This window comes from Pristis pectinata, chromosome 27 (assembly GCF_009764475.1).
Source record: "Pristis pectinata isolate sPriPec2 chromosome 27, sPriPec2.1.pri, whole genome shotgun sequence".
Lineage (NCBI taxonomy): Eukaryota > Metazoa > Chordata > Chondrichthyes > Rhinopristiformes > Pristidae > Pristis > Pristis pectinata.
In genome coordinates, this window is record NC_067431.1 from 6,096,047 (window position 1) to 6,119,909 (window position 23,863).

General features: G+C 41.7%; 1 protein-coding gene across 1 annotated transcript in view; it reads right to left on the bottom strand.

The window, feature by feature from the left end:
- Positions 1 to 3,489: 3,489 nt before the first annotated feature.
- Positions 3,490 to 23,863, bottom strand: part of chek1 (checkpoint kinase 1) — a 28,307-nt gene continuing 7,933 nt past the window's right edge. The window contains 10 exon segments of the mRNA XM_052039857.1: positions 3,490 to 6,009; positions 8,203 to 8,304; positions 8,576 to 8,707; positions 10,795 to 10,972; positions 11,297 to 11,408; positions 13,349 to 13,444; positions 16,686 to 16,790; positions 18,580 to 18,597; positions 18,600 to 18,767; positions 20,546 to 20,615. Coding sequence (XP_051895817.1) covers positions 5,914 to 6,009; positions 8,203 to 8,304; positions 8,576 to 8,707; positions 10,795 to 10,972; positions 11,297 to 11,408; positions 13,349 to 13,444; positions 16,686 to 16,790; positions 18,580 to 18,597; positions 18,600 to 18,767; positions 20,546 to 20,615 — 1,077 coding nt within the window. The 3' untranslated portion in view covers positions 3,490 to 5,913.

A 23,863-nucleotide genomic window follows, 5' to 3' on the forward strand; every position in this document is an offset into this window, starting at 1 on the left:
GTTAAGGAGTTACTTTAAGGGAGAAAGATGACTAGAGAAACCAACATGTTTCAAGAGGGAGTTCCAGGGCGTAGAGCCCAACACTCAATAATCTTCAGGAGAAAGATTGTTTCTGCCCAGGACACGTGATATGCTGCCTCAATACCATTATGTTGATATCATCAAAACCAAAGAACCACAGGCACAATGGGCTAAATTACCTTACAGTGCAGCGATTCAAACCAGAGGCACATTCAGTGGCAAATTGCCACTCACCCTGATCTCTCCATAAACACTTAACTCAGTCTCCACCCTGGCACAACCCACCCAGCAGGTCTCGCCCTGTGCTATTGTGAATATGTGAAAGCTAATATGACTTTATTCTGTACTCATGCTTTATGTTTACAGTAAAGCCACCAGAAGCAGCTACCTTCTGTTGATGAGATTACATAATTCCCTTGTGAAAAGTGGGTAATGTTGGTGATTCAAAATGGATTGTCTTTTAAAGTGAGCTTCAAACACTCCTTGGTTACAAAGGCATTCTTGCTTTATCACATCAACCTGGATACTTCCACTCTCTCTGTGCCAGTGACACTTCCACTCCATTAGAATAACCCTTTTCCAGATATTGCAGGTGAAAATTTTGAAATTCAAGGTGCCAGTGTCAATCAAAGGCATAAGGATGATGGATGGTTGAGATTTGGTGTGAGTTAGAACATGGGCTGCAGTTTTGAATGACTTCAAGATTACCAAGGGATGAAAATGGTCAGCCAATAGTCAAATATGGAGATAACAAAGGCACGGATGAGGATTCCAGTAACTAATGACCCAAGATACGAACAGACATGGGCAATGTGGATGTTGATAATTTTAGTGAGAACATGTGATCAAATAAAATGCCAAAGTTGCAATCTTTCTGGTTCCGTTTTGAACAGAGATAGAAATGAGCTTGAGACAGGAATCCAGGACAATGAGTCTGATCTTCACAATATTTCACAATGCTCTCAGTTGAATGCAAAAGATCTTCTGGCACTCTACAAAGCAGAGCATTGGAGTTTCTCCAGACGTCCATTTCAATTTTATCCTTCAACCACTATTACTGAAACAGATGACGTGGCCACTTACTTGATTGATGTTGTGGGAGTTTGTTGTGCAGAAATTGGCTGCTGCAGTCTTCCAATGGCAACTATTCCTTAAATTGTCTTAAATGGCTATGGAGCACTGTGGAATGACCTGAGAATGTAAAAGGTCCCATAAAAATAAGACCCTTTTACTAGTTACAAAGTAGCTACAAAAGAATACATACTAGGAATGGTTCACAACTTGACTCTAGGAAAACAATATGTAGCACAAATGCTGACACCAAATGTTTTCAGTGGCAAAGTACCTTAAAAATCAGTATTTCCACATAATGTCATCACTAGCAACACGATTCAGTGGAACACCCTATTTGTGAGGCTTATTCTTTAGCCTTGTCTCTGGAGAGGCTTCTCAATCCTCAGACCAAATATAAAAGTCCAGCTAAACATTAGAAAGGATCCCCAATTTCACTAGGCAGCTGAAAAATGTATTGTCATAAACCACAATATAATCTGATTGAGGTGCTTAAGTACTTGATAAGTGTAGATGAATTCTATTCTCTAGTGGGGGAATCCAGAAATTCAGTGCAAGGTGATTTATGAGGAAAATCAGCATGCAATTTTCTACAAATCCACAAAAATTCCAGACTTCCAGATGCTGGGGAAGGGTAATTCAAACTTTTGAAAGCAGAAAAATAAATTGCGAAATAAGGATACCAAGCAACTAGGAGCAAGAAAATGGAGTTGAGCTGGGTCAACCATGATGGAATAGAACAAGTGATGAATGTTAAAGGGCCATTGTTATTGTCCTTGGAGTTTGCTAAATTTCTTCAAAAATAATTTTTGCTCCAATGAAAAAAAACAATACTTGGCAAGACTTTATACGTTTTGGTCTAGAGAGAATAGTTTCTGAAAAACATATCACTATTCTGGCAGCTTTTTCATTTACTTGCTTCTCTCTCCAAGGCAACAATTTATGATAGATACTAGTGGTTATTGATCTTTAAAATGCCTATCCTCCCAAGTAAAAAAAGCACTCATTATATACATAAAATGGCCTGGGATAAAGACAAAAAAATCAAAGCAGAACTCTACCTCGGTCTTTTAATTTCCCTCATCTTCTCACACTGACCTGTCCTTGGCCTCCTCCATTGCCAAGGTGAAGCCAAACACAAACTAGAACAGCAGCGCTTCATATTCCACCTGGCCAGTCCACAACCCAAGGATATGAACATTGAATTCCCAATTTTCAGTTAATCTGCCCCCATTCCTTTCTCTCCTTCAAATCCACCCAGGTCCTAACACATCCTTCTTTCTAAACCCCATCCATTCGATCTGCCCATCGCCCACACACTCCTCCCACTGAGTTCTCTATCCCCTCTCCACCCCATCCCCCCACTTCCCTAATTTGGTTCCATGCTCCACTTTCCTTTCCTATCAGGTTTCATAATCTGCAGCCCTTTGTTGCCCTCACTTATCACCTCCCAGCCTGTCATCATCTCCACCCTTCCCATTGCCTCTCCTCACCTGGCTCCACCTATAGCTTGCCAGCTCTTGCACAACTCCTCCCCCTCCATCCTTCAGTCCAGATGAAGGGCCTCAACCCAAAACGTTGACAGTCCATTTTTCCCTGTAGGTTCTGTCGGACCAGCTGACTTCCTCCAGCAGTTCTTTTTTTTGCTCCAGATTCCAGCATATGCAGTCCCTTCTGTCTCTAGCTTGGAGGTGAATTTAGATCCAGGAGAAAGGCTAATGGTCTGTACCCAGACTACTAAACCAACAATCCCAGAGCGAGCAGTTTCAACAGTTTTATCATCTGGAAACAGAATTCCACATGTGCTTTTCTCTCCACAAATATTTTGATAGAAGTCACTTTACTTTTTACACAGTTACACTCAGCAAACACCTCAGCACCAATATCATATAGGTGCCAACTGGGCTCAGTCTTGGTTAAGCTATAAATTCAAGATCCACTCCAGAACTTGGGCACTAAAATAAGCTGATGCTGCAATGAAATACAATACTGAGAGTACCAACAGAAGTGTCATCCCTCTGATGAACAAAGATTCCAGCTTACTACTTTCTACCAGCCAACACGAACAGCTTTTTTCAGGCATCATCTTTGCTTTACTGTGAAACTGTGGCAACTTGGTAGTTACATTGCAATTCTTATTTCACACATGGGCTATTACATTTGTGAACTGTGGCAAGAGAAAAATATTGATGTCCTAAAATTTCATGTCAGCTAACACTACACACATAAAATGGGGGGGGGGGGGGGGGGGAGGCTGGAAAAAGTCAAGTTTGACACTTTTTATTGAATCCATTGAGCATCTTGGGACCGAATCCCTGTTCAATTCTACCCTGTGGTAATAGAAAGTCAACATCATACACATACAAAACACTTTTTATTTCAAAATATTCTTACATTTTAAAAAGCTCTATTAGAACCTCTTCCAGAATCTCTTTTTTTGGGAAACTACCCAACCTCAGTAAACAGCAGCAAAATAAAGCATTCAGACTGAACTTCCATGGATAAAATTTTTAAAAAAGCATTGGAAAGGGAAAGCGTCGTCATTTAATGAGAGAGTCAGGGTAACGAGAACAAAAGAGGACAATACAGGAAAGGAACAGGGATCCTAATTTACAATACAAAGTGGTCAGATGAATTAAAGGAGGGTCAATCTAATTGAGTTCATAGGCTAAAGTATTTCTCGTGCTTGACATTTATTTATCAGTCTGGAGGATATAGGGGTGAAGTGGTTGAGATGGTGAACAGCAGATTGTTGTAAGTAGCAATCACCACTAAACCTTGAAGTTTAATCTTTTCTATAAAATGCCTTTCATAAGACTCAATAACCAAGCTATTGCAAACTTTACAAAATCTAACCAAGTTTGAAGTTTACACACCCAGAACAAACCCCAGAAAAAACAGCAGTTTATTTAAATATTTGCTTAATTATTTGCACAGTACTTTTTGTCAAAAGTCATCAAGCCAGCGTTGTATTAGGGGAAAAAAAATCACAGTAATGAAGTTCAAAAGTTACTCTGCAACAGTGTGTTTCTTAGAATCAAAATTTTAATCCTCAAAAGCCTCAGCTGCATTTTCACCCCTTTTCCAAATAGCCAACATAAATGAAATTGGAGTCCAACTGACTGGAACCAATGTTTTGTTTAATATTGTTTTCAGGAAATAATTGATCTTTTATGGTTGTGAGGTATTAAGTGACCAGCTCCACTAATTGAAACTAGTTCAGGTTCTTTACCAAGACATTTGGCTCCAATCAAACCTCCTTGCTGCAGTGCCTATAGTTTTGTGGTTACCAGTGGTACAATAACTGTAACTGATTCTAGCCACTAGTAGATTCTACTTTCTTCAATGCAGAGCTAAGATAATCTTGTGATAAGCAGGCAATCAAGTTCAAAGAGCACAAGTGTAATGAGCTGCTCCAGGGGAGATATACTGCAGACTTCCCTCATCATACAAGGCTGAACACAATTCAGTCATAAAAATTTAGCTGGGATAGGGAGAGATCAAATTTAGGCAAAATACTGCTTGTGTTAACATCTAATCCTGATGACTAGTCCATTCTTTCTGTCCCCATGAGTTTGACTTATTCCTGAAAGCACAAAATTTGTTAATGAACAAATATCTACCACCAGGAACGTTACAACAGCACACTCACAGCAGACAGTCCACAGGATGAATTAATCATCCCCACAAGCTGGACTTTTTCCCCCTCAAAAACAAAATTAAGACGTTTCATTGGGAAATCTCAGTTACAGTTAGCAAGTTCTGTAAATCTATGACATGAAATCGGGTCACTGGCCATGGACTGTGGAGTACATAAAATCTTACACCTTTATCACCAGATATATTGATTAGTACAGATAAGCATTCCAGTGATAGAGGTGGGAGGTCCACAAGTGATTCTTCTACAGAATTTGAGAAAACATGAAATAACTATTGCCAATCTGTTTAAAAAAAGTCATATTTAAATATTGTTATAGTAATACAGAAATCAGCAATTACAGCAGTCTGTAATCCCAAATGCAGAATTACTCCCAGAATGTTTAACTGGTAATTCTCAAATTTCCAACAGCTCAAAACCTTCACTGGTTTCTGCATTTCTAATAAATGCTCAGAAGTGTGTCTGGAGCATTTGTCTTCAAGTATTATACTGGTGCTTAAACTGTAGCCCCCAGCCTCTCAACTTTCAGGTCTTGGTCTGGGCTCAATATCTCTAACACTTCTGTACAAGACAAACCTCAGACAGGACAGGCATTATTTTCTTTACTACTTGTAAAAATCCTGGTATTTCTAGAAAATTGTAGAAGCAAGCTGACCCACGAGTTAGAGGAGCTGCCACAATAAATACTTTATGGCCCACTGTTCTCACCCTGTGGTGAATGATAATCCCATTTTTCCACCAGCTTGATTTTGGTTGTGAAATTCCTTGAGTCTGGTGACCAGATAAACTTCATTCAGTATTTACACTAACTGGAGACTATGACATTTAGCAATGCTTCCCAACTTTGCTAAAAAAAGAGGATCTGAATAAAGCCACTTGGCAGGGATTCAAACAGTGACTCAGCCACTCAGAATGGGGTTGGAGAGAAGCACTGGATTTGACTGACCCGGGTAAATTTACACAGGTTTAAGTTTTGCTGTTTTAGCTGATTACCTATTACTTGAAGTCTCTCCTTTAATTATGGTCGGGGTTAACTCTTAACACTCAATCATGAACAATCTCACAGCCTTAGTGTCTTCAAGCTGAGTCAAAGGACGTAACCCAGCCACAGAATACTATTAGCAGCCTCATTCCAGCAGAGATACAATGCACAAAAAATAAAATCAGGTTACAGGCGTCAGGATCTTCTGAGTGTAGATGATGTCACTTAACTTGTGCTTTATAGTCACAAAGTGTCTTTTGAATTCAAGACCATCACCCTACAAGAAATAAAAGCAGAGTTAGACCTCTGAATAAACTTCAAAGTATTTGAATATATATTAAGGCTTCATGTACAAGACTAGCAACTTATCAGTGCAGATGAGTTTAATTTTATACAGGAAACATAGGCCCCTTCAGGATCCTAATCTACATCACTTGCTTTACCCAAGAGAGCAGCACTGTTCTGGTGATTGTGATCATTTACATTTTTTGACATTGAGACACCCAAATTAGCTGTCACATTCCCCAAAGAAACACACAACACTACTGCAAAAGGTACTATAAGCCACATCCAAAGCTAGTGAGATATGCCTTAAAATGAAAGTTTCTCCTTTATTACATAGAAAACCACACCATATTGATTCAGTGTTGGTTGTAACCGACTATTTAGCCACTTCAGTAGCAAAGGTCTTTAAAGCTGGAGATACAGTAAGGTTTACTTAAGTCTCAGACTTCTTTCCAGTTTGTAATAGAAGCTTAGTTGAAGAAACAGCTGCAGCTGGTCTTACTTGCTACAAAGTACTTAGGTTTTGGAAGGTTCAACATAAAGGTCAATATCTTTTTGTTTTGTCAAGTCCTGCACACTTCCCAGGACCCTTACTTAAAAGGAAACGAGCTTCACTCATGGTTCCTCATACCATATTAACACAGGCAGTTTGCACTTGTAGGATAGATGCAGGAGGGATTTAAAATATTAGCCAAGACTGCAGTGAGGCAAAAAGACACAATTAAACACGAGAGCAGTGTCGGGGTTGGGGCGAGAGGAGAGCTGGTCGAAATGATAATCTGCAACAGGGATCACTACAAAAGGTGAGAGTTCCTATTGGTGGACACTTTTCAATTCTGGTTCCATCTTATACCAAGATAGTGTTTTTGTTCAGTGTAATTCTGGTTAGGGTTAAGTTATAAATGTTGCCTTATACACAAATATAAACAAGGAAAAGAAATTTAGAAAATATGCAATATTAAGGTCCAAATTCCACTCTTCAAAGACAATCATTCAGTAAACGTGATAAAAAAACATTTCTACAGGGGGAGGGTGAGCATAAAGATAAATGTTTTTAACTGAAATTCTCAATGCTATGGGGGGGCAGGTGGTTCAGGCGCACAGTGGTTTTAGATACAAAGCCAATTGGCCCTCGAGTCTGAGGCTCTTAACTGGGTCTAAATCTCAGACATAAATCTGTACATGGAGCTAGGCCAATTCAGAGTTCAAAAGTTTACATCGTCTAGTTTACAAAGCAGACATCAAATTCTGTCAAACAAATATCCAAAGTCACTAGGGCTACCACTGCTCCTTTGCCAGTCATTTTCAGTAATTATATTGGTATCGACTGATCCCAAATATTATTTACATTGCTGTGTTTTAGACTCAGAATGAACCTAACAATGAGAAAGCTGCACATGCTCAAAGTTCACACATGTGCAGTCATTCCAAAGTTGAGAGGATGGTTTCAATGGCAACTGACGTTGGGTGCTTCAATGTCCCTCCAGATACCAATGAGAAGTGCCTGCACACAGGGATAACGTCACAGTGGCCTTTAAAACCTGGCATCAAGTGTTATTGTTTGTACATAATTTAACACTTTGCCAGAGATGCCTGTTCAAACTCCAGGAAGACTTGATTGCCTTCAGCAAGAACAATGTATTCCAGTGATCTTGGTAGTAGAAACAAGTGGTTAAAGGAGGAATAAATTAGACATTCAACAACTTTAAAATTTAGAATCTGCAATATTCTCATTTTATCATTTCTTTTCCCCAGTGTCAAACATAATTTTAAAAAGGGCTTAAACTTTAACATTGCCAAATTCTTGCTCAACTAATTTAGTCAGACTAAAATACTATAAAGTGAAAAAAGAATTAACAGCAAAGGTGAACCCAAATATTAGCAAATTTAGATTTACTAAGACTCTAGAAATTAATGTTTTTACTTACTTTCGAATCGCATAGAAAGATAAGTAAAGAATCGTGGATTTAATATGAGCAAGCTTTCAGAATAAAAGGTCATAAACTGTTCTAGGCAACAAAGAAATATTAGAAATAAATGTAGCAATCTCTTCAACGTAACAGTCAGTGAAATGGCTTAAGGCCAAGGGGAAAAAAGAAAATACTTAGTGATATTTGACAAGTCACCCAAATCTGCACATCCCTGGAGAAGAAATCTGTAAATTAAAACAGTGATTTTGTTTTACCTTGGACAATCTAAAGTCCACTAGGATTCTCTCGTTCATCTCAATCAGATTCACTTTGAATATCAGCTTGTTGTTCCGTCTGTCCACTGTCGATATGGTCACCTAGGAAACCAACATTTATCCTTTAACATTCAGGGCTCCACATTAATCATATCATTGTCTCACAGTACCCAGATGTTTGTTTTTCTTTTAATCCCAATTTGGAGACAATTTGAAAAAGTCTTCCCATTTCTTCATGAGCAGCCTGAGCTCACAAATTCTCCCATTTCTACAGAAGTATAACCACTGCTCCAGAAACACTGAAGTCAGTGAAGTGCAGACAATTTTAGCCCCCTTCTTACCATGTTAACCACTGAGATGTTAGCCAGCCTACCTGGTTGTTGCAGTTTTTCTTCCAGGTGTAGCCTAATTTCTCACAGACCTCCTTCAGGCTCAGGTAAGATTGTTCAGCATTCAACTTCGTGAAGAAGCGAGTCATTCGTTTCACTAATCGTTGCCAAGGATTCTGCAAGTTTAGTTTTATGTGGTTAGCACGAAACACTGACAAACATCTAAAATAAGGAACCCAGCTCAAGATCTTAATGCGCATCAAGGTATGTTCAAATCACACCTGAAATATAGGGCCAGTGAGAGAAACACTACTGAGCTGATCGTGAATACAACGAGCACAATGAAATACAACCTCTCCAAAACACACATAGGCCCCTGCTTTGCTGTGAGGATCGCCTATTATATGAAGCCGAGCCCAAATTAGAAGAAATGTTACAGAGCACATACTTGTCGAGAACAACCAGGACAGTGCTTTGTACTGGAGAAAAATCTATTTCAGATGCTTAATATCAATCCCTGTATAATTCAAAATACATTTTCAAGATACACTATAAGAGTTTTGCACCTGCAGTGCTTTACATTCTGAAGAGTTTAAATGTTAGAATTTACATCCCAAAAGATAACAGAAAGTCTGCAACAAATTATCAGTAAATATGCAACTAATTTTTGATCTTTCCCCCCATAAATGGGCCTCTCTTTACAGGTGAAATCTATTTTGGATGGGTCAACTGTACTTCCTGCAATACAGCCAAGAACATTAACAGTAAGAGAACTAACAGCCACCCATGTAAGCAGTCTACAATACCCCTCTTATCAATTATCTTAAATCTGTCATGTCTTGTTAATGATCTTCCTGCCCAGTGGGAACGCATTCTCCCTTATCTATTCTATCCAATCTGCTCATAATTTTGAACATCTGCATTTCCTTTTTCCTCATGATTCCATACTGACCATAATCTCAGCTTCTTTACTCTCCAAATTTTCTTGAAGTCCCTATCTTTCTAGTTCATTGAGTACCGATCCGGCTCATACAGCTGCCCTAACAAACATTTTTCCAACAAGGATTGTTGGAGGATTGAATGAGAAACTGAGCACAAAGACCAATTGTTGGCACTGCCAATGCTCTGATTAAGATGAATATCAACATAGTAGAATAAAACAGAGAAACAAGGGGCTAGAGAAATAGTGCAGTAGGGAGGACCTTCTACTCCTGGGGTACTGGGACCATTTTTTTTTGGTAGGATGGATATGATCAAGCTGATTGAGTTGCACCTCAGTAGAGCTGGGACCAACATACTTGAAGGAATGTTAATCAGGATCATGGAGGATAGGCACACGGGTGAAACATTAGTGAGGAGAAGCAAGGTGCAGAACACGTAAAAGAAAAACAACACAAAGAATAGTTCAGAAGAGAGGGATTGTGCAGGGAACAAGGGAGAACAATTCAAGGGTTTGGAATTCACGTACTAAATGTGTGATAACATTAATGTGCTGCAGGCACAGCTTGCTAATATAGTAATATTGCAAAATCATTTATATGGTATTCCAGAAGACATATGATATTCCAGAAGAGTTTCTGAATGAGTTGAAGGCAATTATTGATTTAGTTGGAAAACTTTCTAAACAGTGGTGTAACAACAAGTGGTGTAATGATGAATGTGGAGATTGGGTAAGGTAGCGGTGAAAGAAAGGGGAAAATAGCATAGGGCAATAGTTAACGAACATTGAGAATAGACACCAGTAAATGGGGAGATTTTGGGATAGCACCAAGATATGGAATTAGAACAAATCGCGAGTAAACATGATGAATGGATGGCACAAGTAATTTCAGGATGAGCATTAGTAATTGAGCGAATTAGGTGTTGGAAATATTCAGCAGCCCTAGAAGGACAAGAGCTGAAGGTATATAGAGGCATAAGCACCACCACCTGCAGAATACAAATAATTGGGGAAGTTTTTCTGCTTTAGTTTCCTCATACTTCCTTATTTACTGTTGTCCTCTACCAATTCATCCATTTACTAGTACATATCCATGATTCCCCTTCCTATTTCTTGGATTCCACCCCAAATTACCCATTCATTCTGGTCTGGCATCAATTCTCATTGATTAGTTGCCTCTCCCAATCCAAGAGGCAAGGTAGTAGTTATCTTATTGGATTAGTAATCCTGTGTTTAAACACCACTTTGGCAGTTTTGACAATTTGAATTCCTTTTAAAGGCATCTTATTAAATAAAGTTGGTAACAGTAAAGAATAAATTTACCTGTGATGATCCAGGAGTACTCTGTAATTGGCTGCCAACAAGCATGTGATCTGTACAAGTAGGCTGGGAGAAGCTGATACCTTGTACTAGATTATCAATACTGGAATGATTGGAATCCCATAACGACAGGGCGATCCGAGGCTCGGGCTGGGAGATCGAGATTCTAGCTTGATCCTCCCTACATTAAAAATACAAGGGAAAATATAGTCTAGAATTTAAGTACAGTAGGAGGCATTTTCTGTTAAAATATTTTGGCCAGGGAAAAATTGCTGGGAGTTGAGAATACAAACAGACTGTAAATTTGGACTCTGCTTTCTACAATGTAGATGGAGAATACTGTAACCACAGTAACCAAGAATATTGTTGTACATTGCTAACCTTTCGCTCACAGGACTGTGACCTGAATATATCCATACAACCCATTTAAAAAAAAACTTCCCTGAAAGGAATATCTGTCTAAATGTGATAACAGTAAAAACTATGCTTTCTCATATTCACTCACCTCCAGGGCACATCACTAACGGGGGACAGGTCCACGTTAGAATGAATATGTTTAGAGAAAGGTCCCTGAGAATCATTAGGGCAACCAGAGGACAATCGAGTTCTCTTCACACCTGAATATAAAAGAAATGAAACTGAGGACCATGCAAGAAGTTTGTAGCATAACTGCAGAGAAAATTACTTCGCTCCTAGATTCCTGATCATGGTTCATCCTCAACTAGGCTTTACTTTCCAGTTTTGCTGACTAGACCCAACAGGAAAAGGCAACAAATAGTGAGAATCCATTCAAAGTACCAGTTTAGTTTCAATCAATTCTGCCACGAAACAGTTGCTTTTTACTTTTGTATAATTAACTAAACTTAAATTCCCCAGCTGCACCAATAGGATACGAACTCGTATTTCTGAATTATTAGTCCATTTACGTAACCACTATGCTCCTCATCCTATCTTAATGCAACTATTCCAAAGACTTGTTGCTTCTGTGTATTCTTATTTAGTCCGCCATGAAAACACAAGCATTGGGATTACTGTTCATTACAGTCCCTACGAGTGGGGAAAGCTACAACAGACAAGCTTCCCTTTCGTCTGGAATGCAAATGGTTAAGAGGTCCTTATCAGGTACGTAAACTTGTAAATAACAAGAGGTATGGTATAACCAGAACACTACGACAAATAAGAATATAAACATGTAAATTAGTGAGAAACTGTCAGGAACTGATAATGGGAGATTGTTCTTTAAAAAAAATGAACAAGAACCAAATGTTTGGAGCAGTTGGATTAAGATGGTAAAGATGGGGTAAAGTACATAGCAGTAACTGGACTACTAATCCGGATATACAAGTTCAAATATTATCCCAGCAGCTGGGAATTCACATTCAGTTAATTAAATAAATCTGAAATAAAAAGATAGTATCACTAATGATAACCACAAACTCATCTGGTTCTCTGATTTTGTTCAGGAAATCCAGGAAAGACATCTTTGCTTACCCAGTCTGGCCTACATGTGTCGCCAGACCCACAGCAACATGGATGACTCTTAAATGGCCTGGCCACTCATTCAAGAATAACTGAGGTGAGCAATAGTGGCTTTACCATCAATGCCTCTCTCTCAAGAATTAGTGTTCAAATAGGAAGTAACCGTTCTCACAGGATAGCAGAGCATTAGAGGAGTGAATTTGGTGGGCTGAATGCCCTTATGGAATAAGCATCAGACACTGTACTTCTTAATAGTAACTGATTATCAAATAACATTCCAAAAATGCCTCACTAATCCCCCATCCCCTCCCTCAAGAGTGTATCAAGAACACAACCCAAACTCATTTGCTGAGCATACCACTGACTTCTTGATAATTAACACAATTCTATGCCAAAATAAACCAGTTATTCTCTCCCCAGATAATGGAAACACCAGTGTGCTACATCCCTCCCAAAAATCCATTCCATTTTCCAAACAAATTACAAGCTCTCTACCAAGATGCTCAACCTACAAACTACAGAAATATAATGGGCCTGCAATTATATGAAATCTGCATAAACCTCCGGTTAGCCACAAGCACAATACTAAATCCAGCTGTGATCACCAGAAAGGATATGATGTCCTAAGAGGATGCAATTAATATTTACTAGTGGTTCTTTGCTAAGAGAGTTCAGCATTGAGGTCAGACTGCAGAATTGTTCTCTTTGTAGCAAAGAAAATTGAACAAGATTTGATACAGGTTCCGTACTCATGACTAGATGAAGTAGGATAGAAGGAAGCTGTTCCCATTAGAAAATGATTCAAGGTCCAGGCGGCACAAATTTAACATTTTAGGCAAAAAATAATCCAACTGTTACAAAAGGAAATGCAAAGATATTTTCCTCACTTAAATCAGCGTTCAAAAAAATTAATTCAACTGGACTTAAGGAAGAAGAACTTGTAGGGCTCCAGGGAAAAGAGTGGAAAAATAGGATCAACATTGCAGTACTAGGCCTGATGGGCTGAATATCCTCCTTCAGTGCCCTAACAATTTTATGATTCCCAAAAAGGTGGGTAGGAAGTATCAAATTAACTCACCTCTTTTAAACTGGCTAATGAACCACCTGTCCTTCTTAATATCTGAAATAGTGGCTCTGTGCTTTGGACCTTCCATTAGGATGTTGTTCAGCAAACCTGTGCAAACCAGAAACAGTCATACTGTAGAAAATCTTAACCCAAAAGAATTAAACTAACAACAGAAAGCATAAAGGTTTCCAACCTGCCCCTCTCCACCTGAAGCAGGGCACTATAGATTATAACCTTAAAACATTAGAAATTAACTTGCCAACAGAATGTTTGCATGCCCCCGTTGTATCAACTGGGAAAAAAGGCAAACACCCAAGGGAGCAGCACCGTGCTGCATCAGGGAGCAGCACCGTGCTGCAACTAGTAAAGCTGCTGTCTCACAGCTCCAGTGACCCGGGTTCAACCCTGACCTCAGGTGCTGTCTGTGTGGAGCTTGCACATTCTTCCTGTGACTGTGTGGGTTTCCACCGGGTGCTCCGGTTTCCTCCTACATCCCAAAGATGTGGTGGTTGGTATGTTAATTGCCCGCCATAAATTGCCACTAGTGTGTGGGTGAGTGGTAGAAAGGGCGGAATCAATGAAAATGTGGGAAGAATTTAAAAAATGGGATTAATGTAGGATTAGTGTAAATGGATTCATGGTTGGCACAGACTCAGTGGGCTGAAGGGCCTGTTTCTCTCCATGACTCTATGACCATGCAACCCATCACATCTATCCTGCCATTTATTTATATCAAATATCAACACCACTTACCTGCCTTGGTTGCATCATCCTTAACATCATTATACACTTAGTCCTCATTATTCAAAGGACAGGAGCATGAACATCTGTCGCATGACAAAAACTGCAGATACCACCAAGGCTATGGCCAATGACACTAAGGCTGCAATTACATATAGCAGTCAACCCCTTGAAAGATAAGACAACTTCTAAGCTTCAGATTCATCTTTTATGTAAATCTACCCATGTCTGACCTCCCAGTATACTTTATTCCAGCTCCAGCTGCACACTCGACCCAAACTCCAGACCCTGGGCCGCACACCCAGCCCGCACTCTGGACCCACACTAACTCAGGCCTCCATTTGCCATGGTATGATACAATGCCCAGATACCATGGTTTTCTTAATGTATTTTGGCATTTTGCCAACCACAGATATCAGGCTACAATTCCCTTCACTATTTCATTTCTTAAACACCGATATACTTTCTGCCTTTCAACTGGAGGAATTTTGGAAGATCACTGCTAATACCATACAGCCATCTCCACATCCTCACCGCTTGCAGAGAGCAATGGAGCAGGCAGAACAGAAGAGCAAGGAAAAAATCCTCAAACATCCCCCTCTCTTGGAAGAGGGGCTGTCATAAGAACCATGCACTGTGTAATGAATTGATCTGAATGAACAGTATGCAAGACAAGTTTTTCACTGTACCTCGGTACAAGTGACAATAATAAACCAATACAAATAATATACATGTCATCCTGCTAGCTTGAACCACAGTATTAGAATGTGGACAGACTTTCGTGAATGGCAGCTATCCAGTACAAAGTCTGAGGAGAAGAATGCAAATCTTCTCAATAGAAAATCTAAGCCTGCCACAAAGGATTAGTGAAATTGAAAGTTTTGCTTTGAATTTGACAGATGTCCCATCTTTATTTTGGTTGAGGATTATAATAAATAACTACTGCCAGTACTTCAAAATTAGCAAGGATATTCTGCAGTCAATTATTGAAAAAACATGTACTAACCATAAACCAAAGTTTCAACTTCAGGTCAAAGTCACAAGTCAGTATAGCATTCTTGCTGAGAAGTCAAGAGGTCACGTATTCAACATTCACTCTGGTGACTCCAGCGCAAAAATGTGGGCTGACATTCCAGTGCATGACTGTGAGGGAGTGCTGCGTCATCAGGAATGCTCTCCTGCTGATGAAGTGATAAACAGAAGGCCTATTTTGCTAGTATAATGCAGTGCAAAGTGTCCCTTGGTACCTGCTAAAAGCAGGAAAGTTTCCCTAATGTCCCCAAACAAACAGATCAACTTATTTATTATCATATTGTAACTTGTAATTTGGGTTTTAGGCTTGCCTAGAAAAAGAATGATAAAACTTCAAAAGCTATTCATAGACTACCATGTACTTTGGAAAGTCAGCCCATCCAGCATCAGCACTTTGTTTTAATATTAAAAAAAGTGGATTGTGATGAGCTACAAAGATTCAAATGGGAAAATTACACAGTTCAAGATCTCCATTCCGATCCTGGTTGAGTGGACTAATCTCATTCAGATGGTCACGAATTGGGTCAGCATTATCAGGTTTGGTAATGGGATGAGTGTAAGCAAGAGAAATAAAAGCTGCTGCACTCTACTGTCAACGAGCACACTCTTAGGTAAACACACGGGCACCAGATAAGGACAAGGTCTGGCCATCTGCAGTGCCCATTGCCTCTGAACTTCCTAGCTCACTCTCTCTGCTCACAAGTCACCTGGACAAGAATTTTGAGCAACAGAAGCTACCTGTGCACAAACAACCATACGCAACATGTAGCATCCAACTTAGAGGGGAAAAGCTATCAAAACACTGCACAAGTTAGCTGAGCCCATCATTCAGCAGACTTGTAACGCTTTGCTCCCATTAAACCAAAGCCTGATACGGTTCCACAATAAATGAAAAAGCAAACAAAAAAGGCAGAAACTGGAAACCTGAAATAAAAACAGAAAATGCTAGAAAAAAACTCAGGTCAGATAGCATCTTTGAAAAGAGTAACAATTAACATTTCATATCTGGGATATTTCATAACATTTCATATCCCAGACCTGAAATGTTAACTGTTTCTCTTTCCACAGATGCTGCCAGTCTTGCTAAGATTTTCTAGTATTTTCTAATTTAATTCCCGATATTGTTCCATGTACTTTGTGTTGGTCAGTTATCTGTACTCAACTCTAGCTACTTTGTGATGTCTGTTAACCACAATTCTGAAATGCCAAACACACCACATAGTTCAATTACGGACATCCCATAAATCAGACTCTCAATCTTGTGAAGAAATGACTAAGATAAAACAATTAAGTTACTGGTAAATAGGAACCAGAATAGACCCCTGAGCTTTACCTTTCAATTAGACAAAAAAACACTACTGCTGACAGAGCAGTACCCACTCAGGGATAAATAAAAAAAAAAATCACAGCAGAGTTTGTAGTCGAGTTTCAGCAATAGGACGGTGACCCCACAGCCTATTGACGTAAAGCCAGGAGTGTGACCACTACAAAGGCCAACACCTAATATAGCACCAAATCACTCCACTATTCTCAACGTAGGACTAGCCAAAGGACAGATTCCAAAGCATTTCCTTACTCAAAGGGACAGGTTCGATCTTTTTCCACGGTGTCAGGTATAGTTTCTTTTCATTCCAATCACAGTACTCCTGGCAACTCTCAGCAGGCTGGTCCCAGGGTAACTCTGCAACACAAAATCATGCATTGTAAAGACATGTAGCTAGTACACTCTGCCCAGGAGACGAGCCCTGGCACTTAAAGCAGTTTCCCCCATCTAACCACAGCAGCACTATCATTAAAAGAAATAAAATAAAATTAAGTTTGAAAACCTTAGCCTTGAAAATAGGTGTCAGACTTTGAAGTTTTAAAACCACAGGGAAAAAGGCAGTCAAAGAAGCCAGACTGTTACAATGCAAGTTATTTAACATTCTGTAATCTACAACTCAGCATTCTGCTATCACAGCAATAGAGCTGAATGAATAGGGTCCGTTGCATTCATTTATTGTAACACTAATCTATGGCTGGTCCTGTAAAAGAATATTGCTCCCCAAGGATGGATGAAAGGAACTGGGAAAAAAAACTTTTACAGAAAGATTCAACTGGAAACAAATCTTTTTTGTTAGAACAGATTACTTTAGATCTGGTACTATGTAATGAGGCAGGATTAATTAATCTCATATTAAAAAATTGCTATAGGAAAGAGTCATCAGAGAATGGTAGGATTTGAAATGAGTTTGAGGGTGAGAAACTTGGGCCGAAATCAGTAGTGCACTAAGCTTAAGGGGGAATTACAATGGCATAAGGACAGAGTTGGCTAAAGTGGACTGGAATAATAGATTAAGGGATAAAAGAGGTATTTCATAAATCTGAGAAAACACATTAGAGATAGAAAGAAACATTCTATGAGAATCTGTCACTAACCAACAAAGTTAAAGATGGTATTAAATTGAAAGACGAGGCATACAATGCTGTGAAGATTGGGAACTGTTTAGGAAAGAGCAAAGGATGATTAGATTAGTTATAAAGGAGGGAGAACAATGGAGTACAAATAAACCAGCAAATAATAAGCAAAATTAAGAGTTTCTACAGATATGTAAAAGAGGAAGTGAGTCAAGTTGGTTTCAGAGTGGATGAGATTGGGGAATTAATAATTGGAAATACAGAAATGGCAGAGATTCTGAATAATTACTTTGGATCACTCTTCAGGGCAGTAGACATTAAAACATGCAAGAAGATAATCAAGGGATTTGGAAATTACTAAGCTTCCTTCCAACATATCTGCCGCTGGATCCCACGTTCCCATCCCACTGTCCGGGACACTTTTTCAAAAACTTCCTTTAAACTTACATGGTTCAATGAAAAATTTATTACAAATACTGTGCAACATCTAATTAAAAAAAGTGAATTAAAAGTGTGCTGGGTTAACAATAGAAATAGCATCCAATAGTCTGAGAAATCTGTTAGTCCAGCACCAAGCCCCGAGCATCAATGATACAGATTATTGTAGTTTTACTGTGTTTTGTTTGATGGCAAACTATACTTGTAACTCCAGCAACCTCAAGTGGCAAAATACTGTCATTACACTCATTCTAACGAACAGTAATTGCAGAGTCAAATTAAAACTGGTTCTGAAACTCAACTCTGAAAACCCTTTCACATATAAGACCAAACATTTTCTCAATTCCAGAGAGAGCAGTTTAATTAACTTGCCACCAGCTCAAACATTTAATATCCCTATCATTGATGCACTAGTGCTTTAGCTTGTATGCACAGAACAGAATAATATTGCTGGAAAATATACAGATTTTGTGCAAGTCGGTTACCCTACAGGCAAAAGACAGAGCAAAGGTGTGAGAGGCACACAAATTAGAAGGGAACAAACAGAAAGAGGAAACAGAAGAGCAATTAGGTATGATAAAATTCACAATTCAGATGGATCACTCCTCACATCTAATACTCAAAACTGAACCAACCTCCAGCCAGCATAGCAACAGAACAATTCCACAGGACCAGACATCCACGGGTTCTGCATGGAACTCCTTCCTCTTCAGCAGTTCTGGGGCAACATATGGTAAAGTGCCACACATTTTGTTTAATAACCTCTCCCGGCCATTGTGTCTATAAACTGTCGCCAAGCCAAAATCAGAGAGCTTCAGGTTGTCTGGAGAACAAAAACATTAGGCTAGGAGAATGCACAAAGGCCTGATGTTATCAGGATAATAACTTTCAAGTATTAACCATGGCAGGTTCACAGGTCTCCCTACACCATAGGCTTAGAATCAATAAAGGGTAAACCAATGTCCCCTGGAAAAGGTAGTGCCTAGGTAAGGCCTTGAGAACAATGGCATATTCTGTAATTACTATCAATTCAACAATCAGCTATTAAGTTCATTGGACGAAAATAGCAATGTGCTTTTTATTATTCAGTGAAATCTGGTCATTACCATTATCTACCTTGCAGCCTACCTCTTGCTCCCCTCTCCCCGCAATGATGTTACACTGACCTGATTCCAGCCATTTTCCACTTTGCCTGTAGTCTGATAGAGAAGGATAAGGACCACTGGTCCCAAGTATGATAGGTTACTACTTTCAGGCTAATCCACTGCATCAAACCTTTAAAACTAAATTTTAGAAATCCTTCAGAATCTGATTTTATTTCACCTTATTGAAGTCTGTCACCTTGTTCAACTGCTGAACACTATTTGATGCGATCTCAACATACATCTTCAGTGACCACGAGGAGACAGAAAGGCCATAGAATAAATAGGTTGCCATCTTGTGTCAGCAGCTGGACACCCATTCCCAAAAATCAGTAAGTGCATTAAGTCTCATCTAGTTATGCATTATTCTATAGTGGGCATGAAGCAGATTTTCCCCTCGCTTCCTGTTTCTAACATCCTGTGAAATCCACGCCACGCATTGGACCTTAAGGTGTGCCATACTGACCAGCGAGAACCCTGAAGTCTGATACCTTGTTTGGTCAGAGCATGAAAATCCTACATAGCTAACTACAGATCAGCAACAGCACCACCAATCACCCCTCCATCAACCAGAAGTATCATGAAGCAGCAATTTTTTTTTTGCTTTGAACCCAGGCCACAGACCACCTTCATCCTTTGCTTTTGAGATACACAGAAGTTGGAAAGATACCCAACTATGGTGCAACTCTAAACCTTTGCTCACCCAACACAGCCAAGGGCACTTCCCAAATATCACAAATCATTAAATAATAACCAGGGTTGAACCTTGCCCACTCACTGCAGACTAAAGATGGGGCCAGGAAAGATACTGGCCTGCAGGATGCAGAACCAAACAAGACTGTCCAATTACCAGCTTTACCAGGGTCAAAACTTCATTAAATGAATTTAAAATAAGCTGCAGCGGAATGGGAGAAAAATTCAACTGGAAACACTATCACCTTTTCTTAGCACACACATCAAATAGGTCTATGGTAAGCAACTCTCCCTTTGATTCAGAAGTTACTCTGGAGGCCAAAGCTCTAGCTCCAAAGTTTAAGTGTACACGTGAGGGAATGTTCAAACTCGATGGATACCCCATCCTACAGGATGAGGTATCTCAAAACTATTTAGCCATATAGGACAGTCACCATCAGCTGGCATTTATATGACTATAGTTAAGGACAGAATGTTTATCCAGTTAAGAACAGCCTGCTAAATTGTTGGAAATCCTTTTACCACTGCACACAGAGGAAACAGGATGAAGATATGAAAAGGACCACTTATTCATGACAGCTCTTCTGTTTCAAATGATCCATTTAGCTTTTCATTATTGTCAATTGGTATGAATACTTGGTCCCTAGGCTTCAGTTATAAAAGTATAGTTTCAAACTTTATCTGAAGTGTTGTGAATAAGGCATAACGAAATGGCCAATTTTTGCTTTCTTACACAATAAAAGTGAAAAGATTTACTTTTCTATACCTCGGTCATCAAGTAGCAGGTTCTCTGGCTTGATGTCCCTGTGTGTAATTCCAATGCTATGAAGATATTCCTGGAAGTGGGCAAAGACAAGATAAATCAGTTATTTTGAAATTGCATCTTCTTCTAAATCTCCAAGCCCACAACAATACAAACTTGTAGCGGTTGCTACCGCGGAATAAAACAAGACGCTAGTCGGAGGATTGCCAAACAAAATCTGGTTTATTTTCCCGCCTTGCGCAGGCCCTTTAAGGGAGACTGTTCCCGCCCAAAACAACCGGCAATGACGTAAGTCCTACGTCATCAAGACTTTCCCGCGTGCGGGTTCTCCCCGTCTCTCGGAAAGACTAGGCCCGCCACCATCTTGGGCCTCGTCGCTCCGACGCCGCGCGACCCGACTGCCGAGCCGGTTCACCCGACTAAATGGTGAGTCGCCACACAACCCCCCCAACAACCGCGATACAGTCCCCAAGGTCCGTGGGCTGTGCCAGCTGCCGCTTAGGGGGGCCGGCCTCTGCGTCGCGGCGTTGCAACCTCGACAGGTTGTTGCGGATCCAAATGGGCCGGTTGAGCGGTCCGCCGTGAAAACCTGTTTCCCTGCCTCCAGTGTCCAAAATAAAGGTGGATCCGTTATTCCGTATGACTCAGAACGGTCCTTCATATGGTCGTTGCAATGGCGCTCGAGGTGTGCCCCTGCGAACGAAAACAAACTTACAGTCCCGTAGTTCCTTGGGCTGGCAGGATGGGGCTTGACTGTGCCGTGAGGTGGGAATCGGGGCCAAGTTGCCAAGCTTCTCGCGCAGTCTTTGTAGGACTGCTGGGGGTTGTTCCCCTTGGTCCCGAAGGGCAGGTATGAAATCCCCGGGGACAACTAGGGGCGCCCCGTACACAAGCTCAGCTGACGAAGTGCGGAGGTCTTCTTTGGGGGCAGTGCGTATGCCGAGCAGGACCCAAGGCAGCTCGTCAACCCAGTTAGGACCCTTCAGGTGGGCCATCAAGGCTGATTTCAGATGGCGGTGAAAACGTTCCACCAACCCGTTTGATTGAGGATGGTAGGCCGTGGTGGTGTGCAGCTGCATCCCTAGCAGGTTCGCTAATGCAGCCCAGAGACTGGAAGTAAATTGGGTGCCTCTTGTCTGAAGTGATGTGGGCCGGAACACCAAAACGTGAGACCCAAGTTGTGAGCAGCGCCCGGGCGCAGGAATCAGTTGTGATGTCAGTCAGGGGGGTTGCCTCAGGCCACCTCGTGAACCGGTCCACGATGGTAAGGAGGTACCGGGCTCCTCTTGAAACCGGCAGAGGGCCCACGAGGTCGACGTGTATGTGGTCGAACCTCCTACGGGTAGGCTCGAACTGCTGTGGTGGGACCTTGGTGTGTCGCTGGATTTTTGACGTCTGGCAGTGCGGACAAGTCCTGGCCCACTCACTGACCTGTTTGCGCAGGCCATGCCAGACAAACTTGCTGGCGACCAGTCGGACAGTAGATCTGATGGACGGGTGCGCCAACCCATGTACCTGAGTCAAAAACGCGTCTCTGCCAGGCTGCAGGGACTATAGGGCGGGGCTGACCAGTCGCAACGTCGCCAAGTAGGGTCCGCTGACCTGGACCAACCAAGAAATCTCGGAGCTGCAGACCCGAGACTGCGGTTCTGTAGCTGGGCAGTTCGTCGTCGGCTTGCTGTGCGTCAGCTTAGGGCCGTGTAGTCGACACCCAAGGATAGGTTGTGGATGGTTGGTCTGGAAAGTGCATCAGCAACGACATTATCCTTCCGGAGACATGTTGGATGTCAGTTGTGAACTCGGAAATGTAGGATAAATGTCTCTGCTGACGAGCTGACCAGGGATCGGAGACTTTGGAGAAGGCAAAGGACAGAGGCTTATGATCGGTGAAAGGCCTGCCTTCTAGAAAGTATCGGAAATGCCGGACCGCCAGATACAGTGCTAGAAGTTCCCGATCAAAAGCGCTGTACTTCAGTTCGGGCGGTCTAAGGTGCTTGCTGAAAAATGCCAAGGGTTGCCAGCGGCCTTCGAGTAGCTGTTCCAGTACCCCACCCACCGCGGTGTTGGACGCGTCTACCGTGAGGGCAGTCGGGACGTCAGTCCTGGGGTGTACAAGCATCGTGGCATCTGCCAGGGCGTCTTTGGCCTTAACGAAAGCAGCCGCAGCCTCGTCAGTCCAGGTGATGTCCTTGCCCTTACCAGCCAGCAGCGAGAACAGAGGGCGCATGATACGGGCCGCTGCAGGGATGAACCGATGGTAAAAGTTGACCACCCCAAGGAATTCCTGTAGGCCTTTGACTGTGTCGGGGTGGGCAAAATGGCGGATAGCGTCCACCTTGGCGGGTAGGGGTGTTGCCCCGTCGCTGGTGATTTTGTGGCCGAGGAAATCGATAGAGTCAAGTCCGAATTGGCATTTGGACGGGTTGATCGTGAGGCCGAAATCGCGGAGGCGGGAATACAGCTGGCGGAGGTGGGAAAGGTGTTGCTGGCGGTTACGGCTGGCGATCAGTATGTCGTCTAAGTAAATGAACACGAAGTCCAGGTCTCGGCCTACCGCGTCCATCAGCCGCTGGAAGGTCTGCGCGGCGTTCTTAAGGCCGAACGGCATCCGAAAGAATTCGAACAGGCCGAATGGGGTGATAATCGCAGTTTTGGGGACGTCATCCAGATGCACCGGGATTTGGTGGTATCCCCTAACGAGGTCCACTTTGGAAAAGATGCGGGCCCCGTGTAAGTTCGCTGTGAAGTCCTGGATGTGAGGGATGGGATAGTGGTCCAGGGTGGTGGCGTCATTCAGCCTGCGGTAGTCGCCGCAGGGCCTCCACCCTCCGGTGGCTTTGGGGACCATGTGCAGGGGGGAGGCCCAGGGACTGTCTGACCTGCGAACAATCCCCAGCTCCTCCATGTCACGGAACTCTTCCTTTGCCAGGCGGAGCTTGTCTGGAGGTAATCGTCGTGCTCGGGCATGAAGGGGTGGCCCTGTAGTAATGATGTGGTGTCGTACCCCGTGTTTGGGCCTAGAATTTGTAAACGAAGGTGCCAAAATCGATGGAATTTCGGCTAGGAGCTTGGCGAAATCATCGCCAGAAAGGGAAATGGAGTCCAGTCGCGGGGCTGGTGGGCTGATTTCTCCCAGGGGATAGGTCTGGAGAGTGCTAGAGTGGACTAACCGCTTCCTTCGTAGGTCGACTAACAGGTTGGGGGCCCGAAGGAAGTCGGCTCCTAGGAGTGGTCAGGCGACGGTGGCAAGGGTAAAGGTCCAGGTAAAACAGCTGCCGCCAAATTGTAATTGAAGTGTACGGGTGCCGAAAAACCGTATCG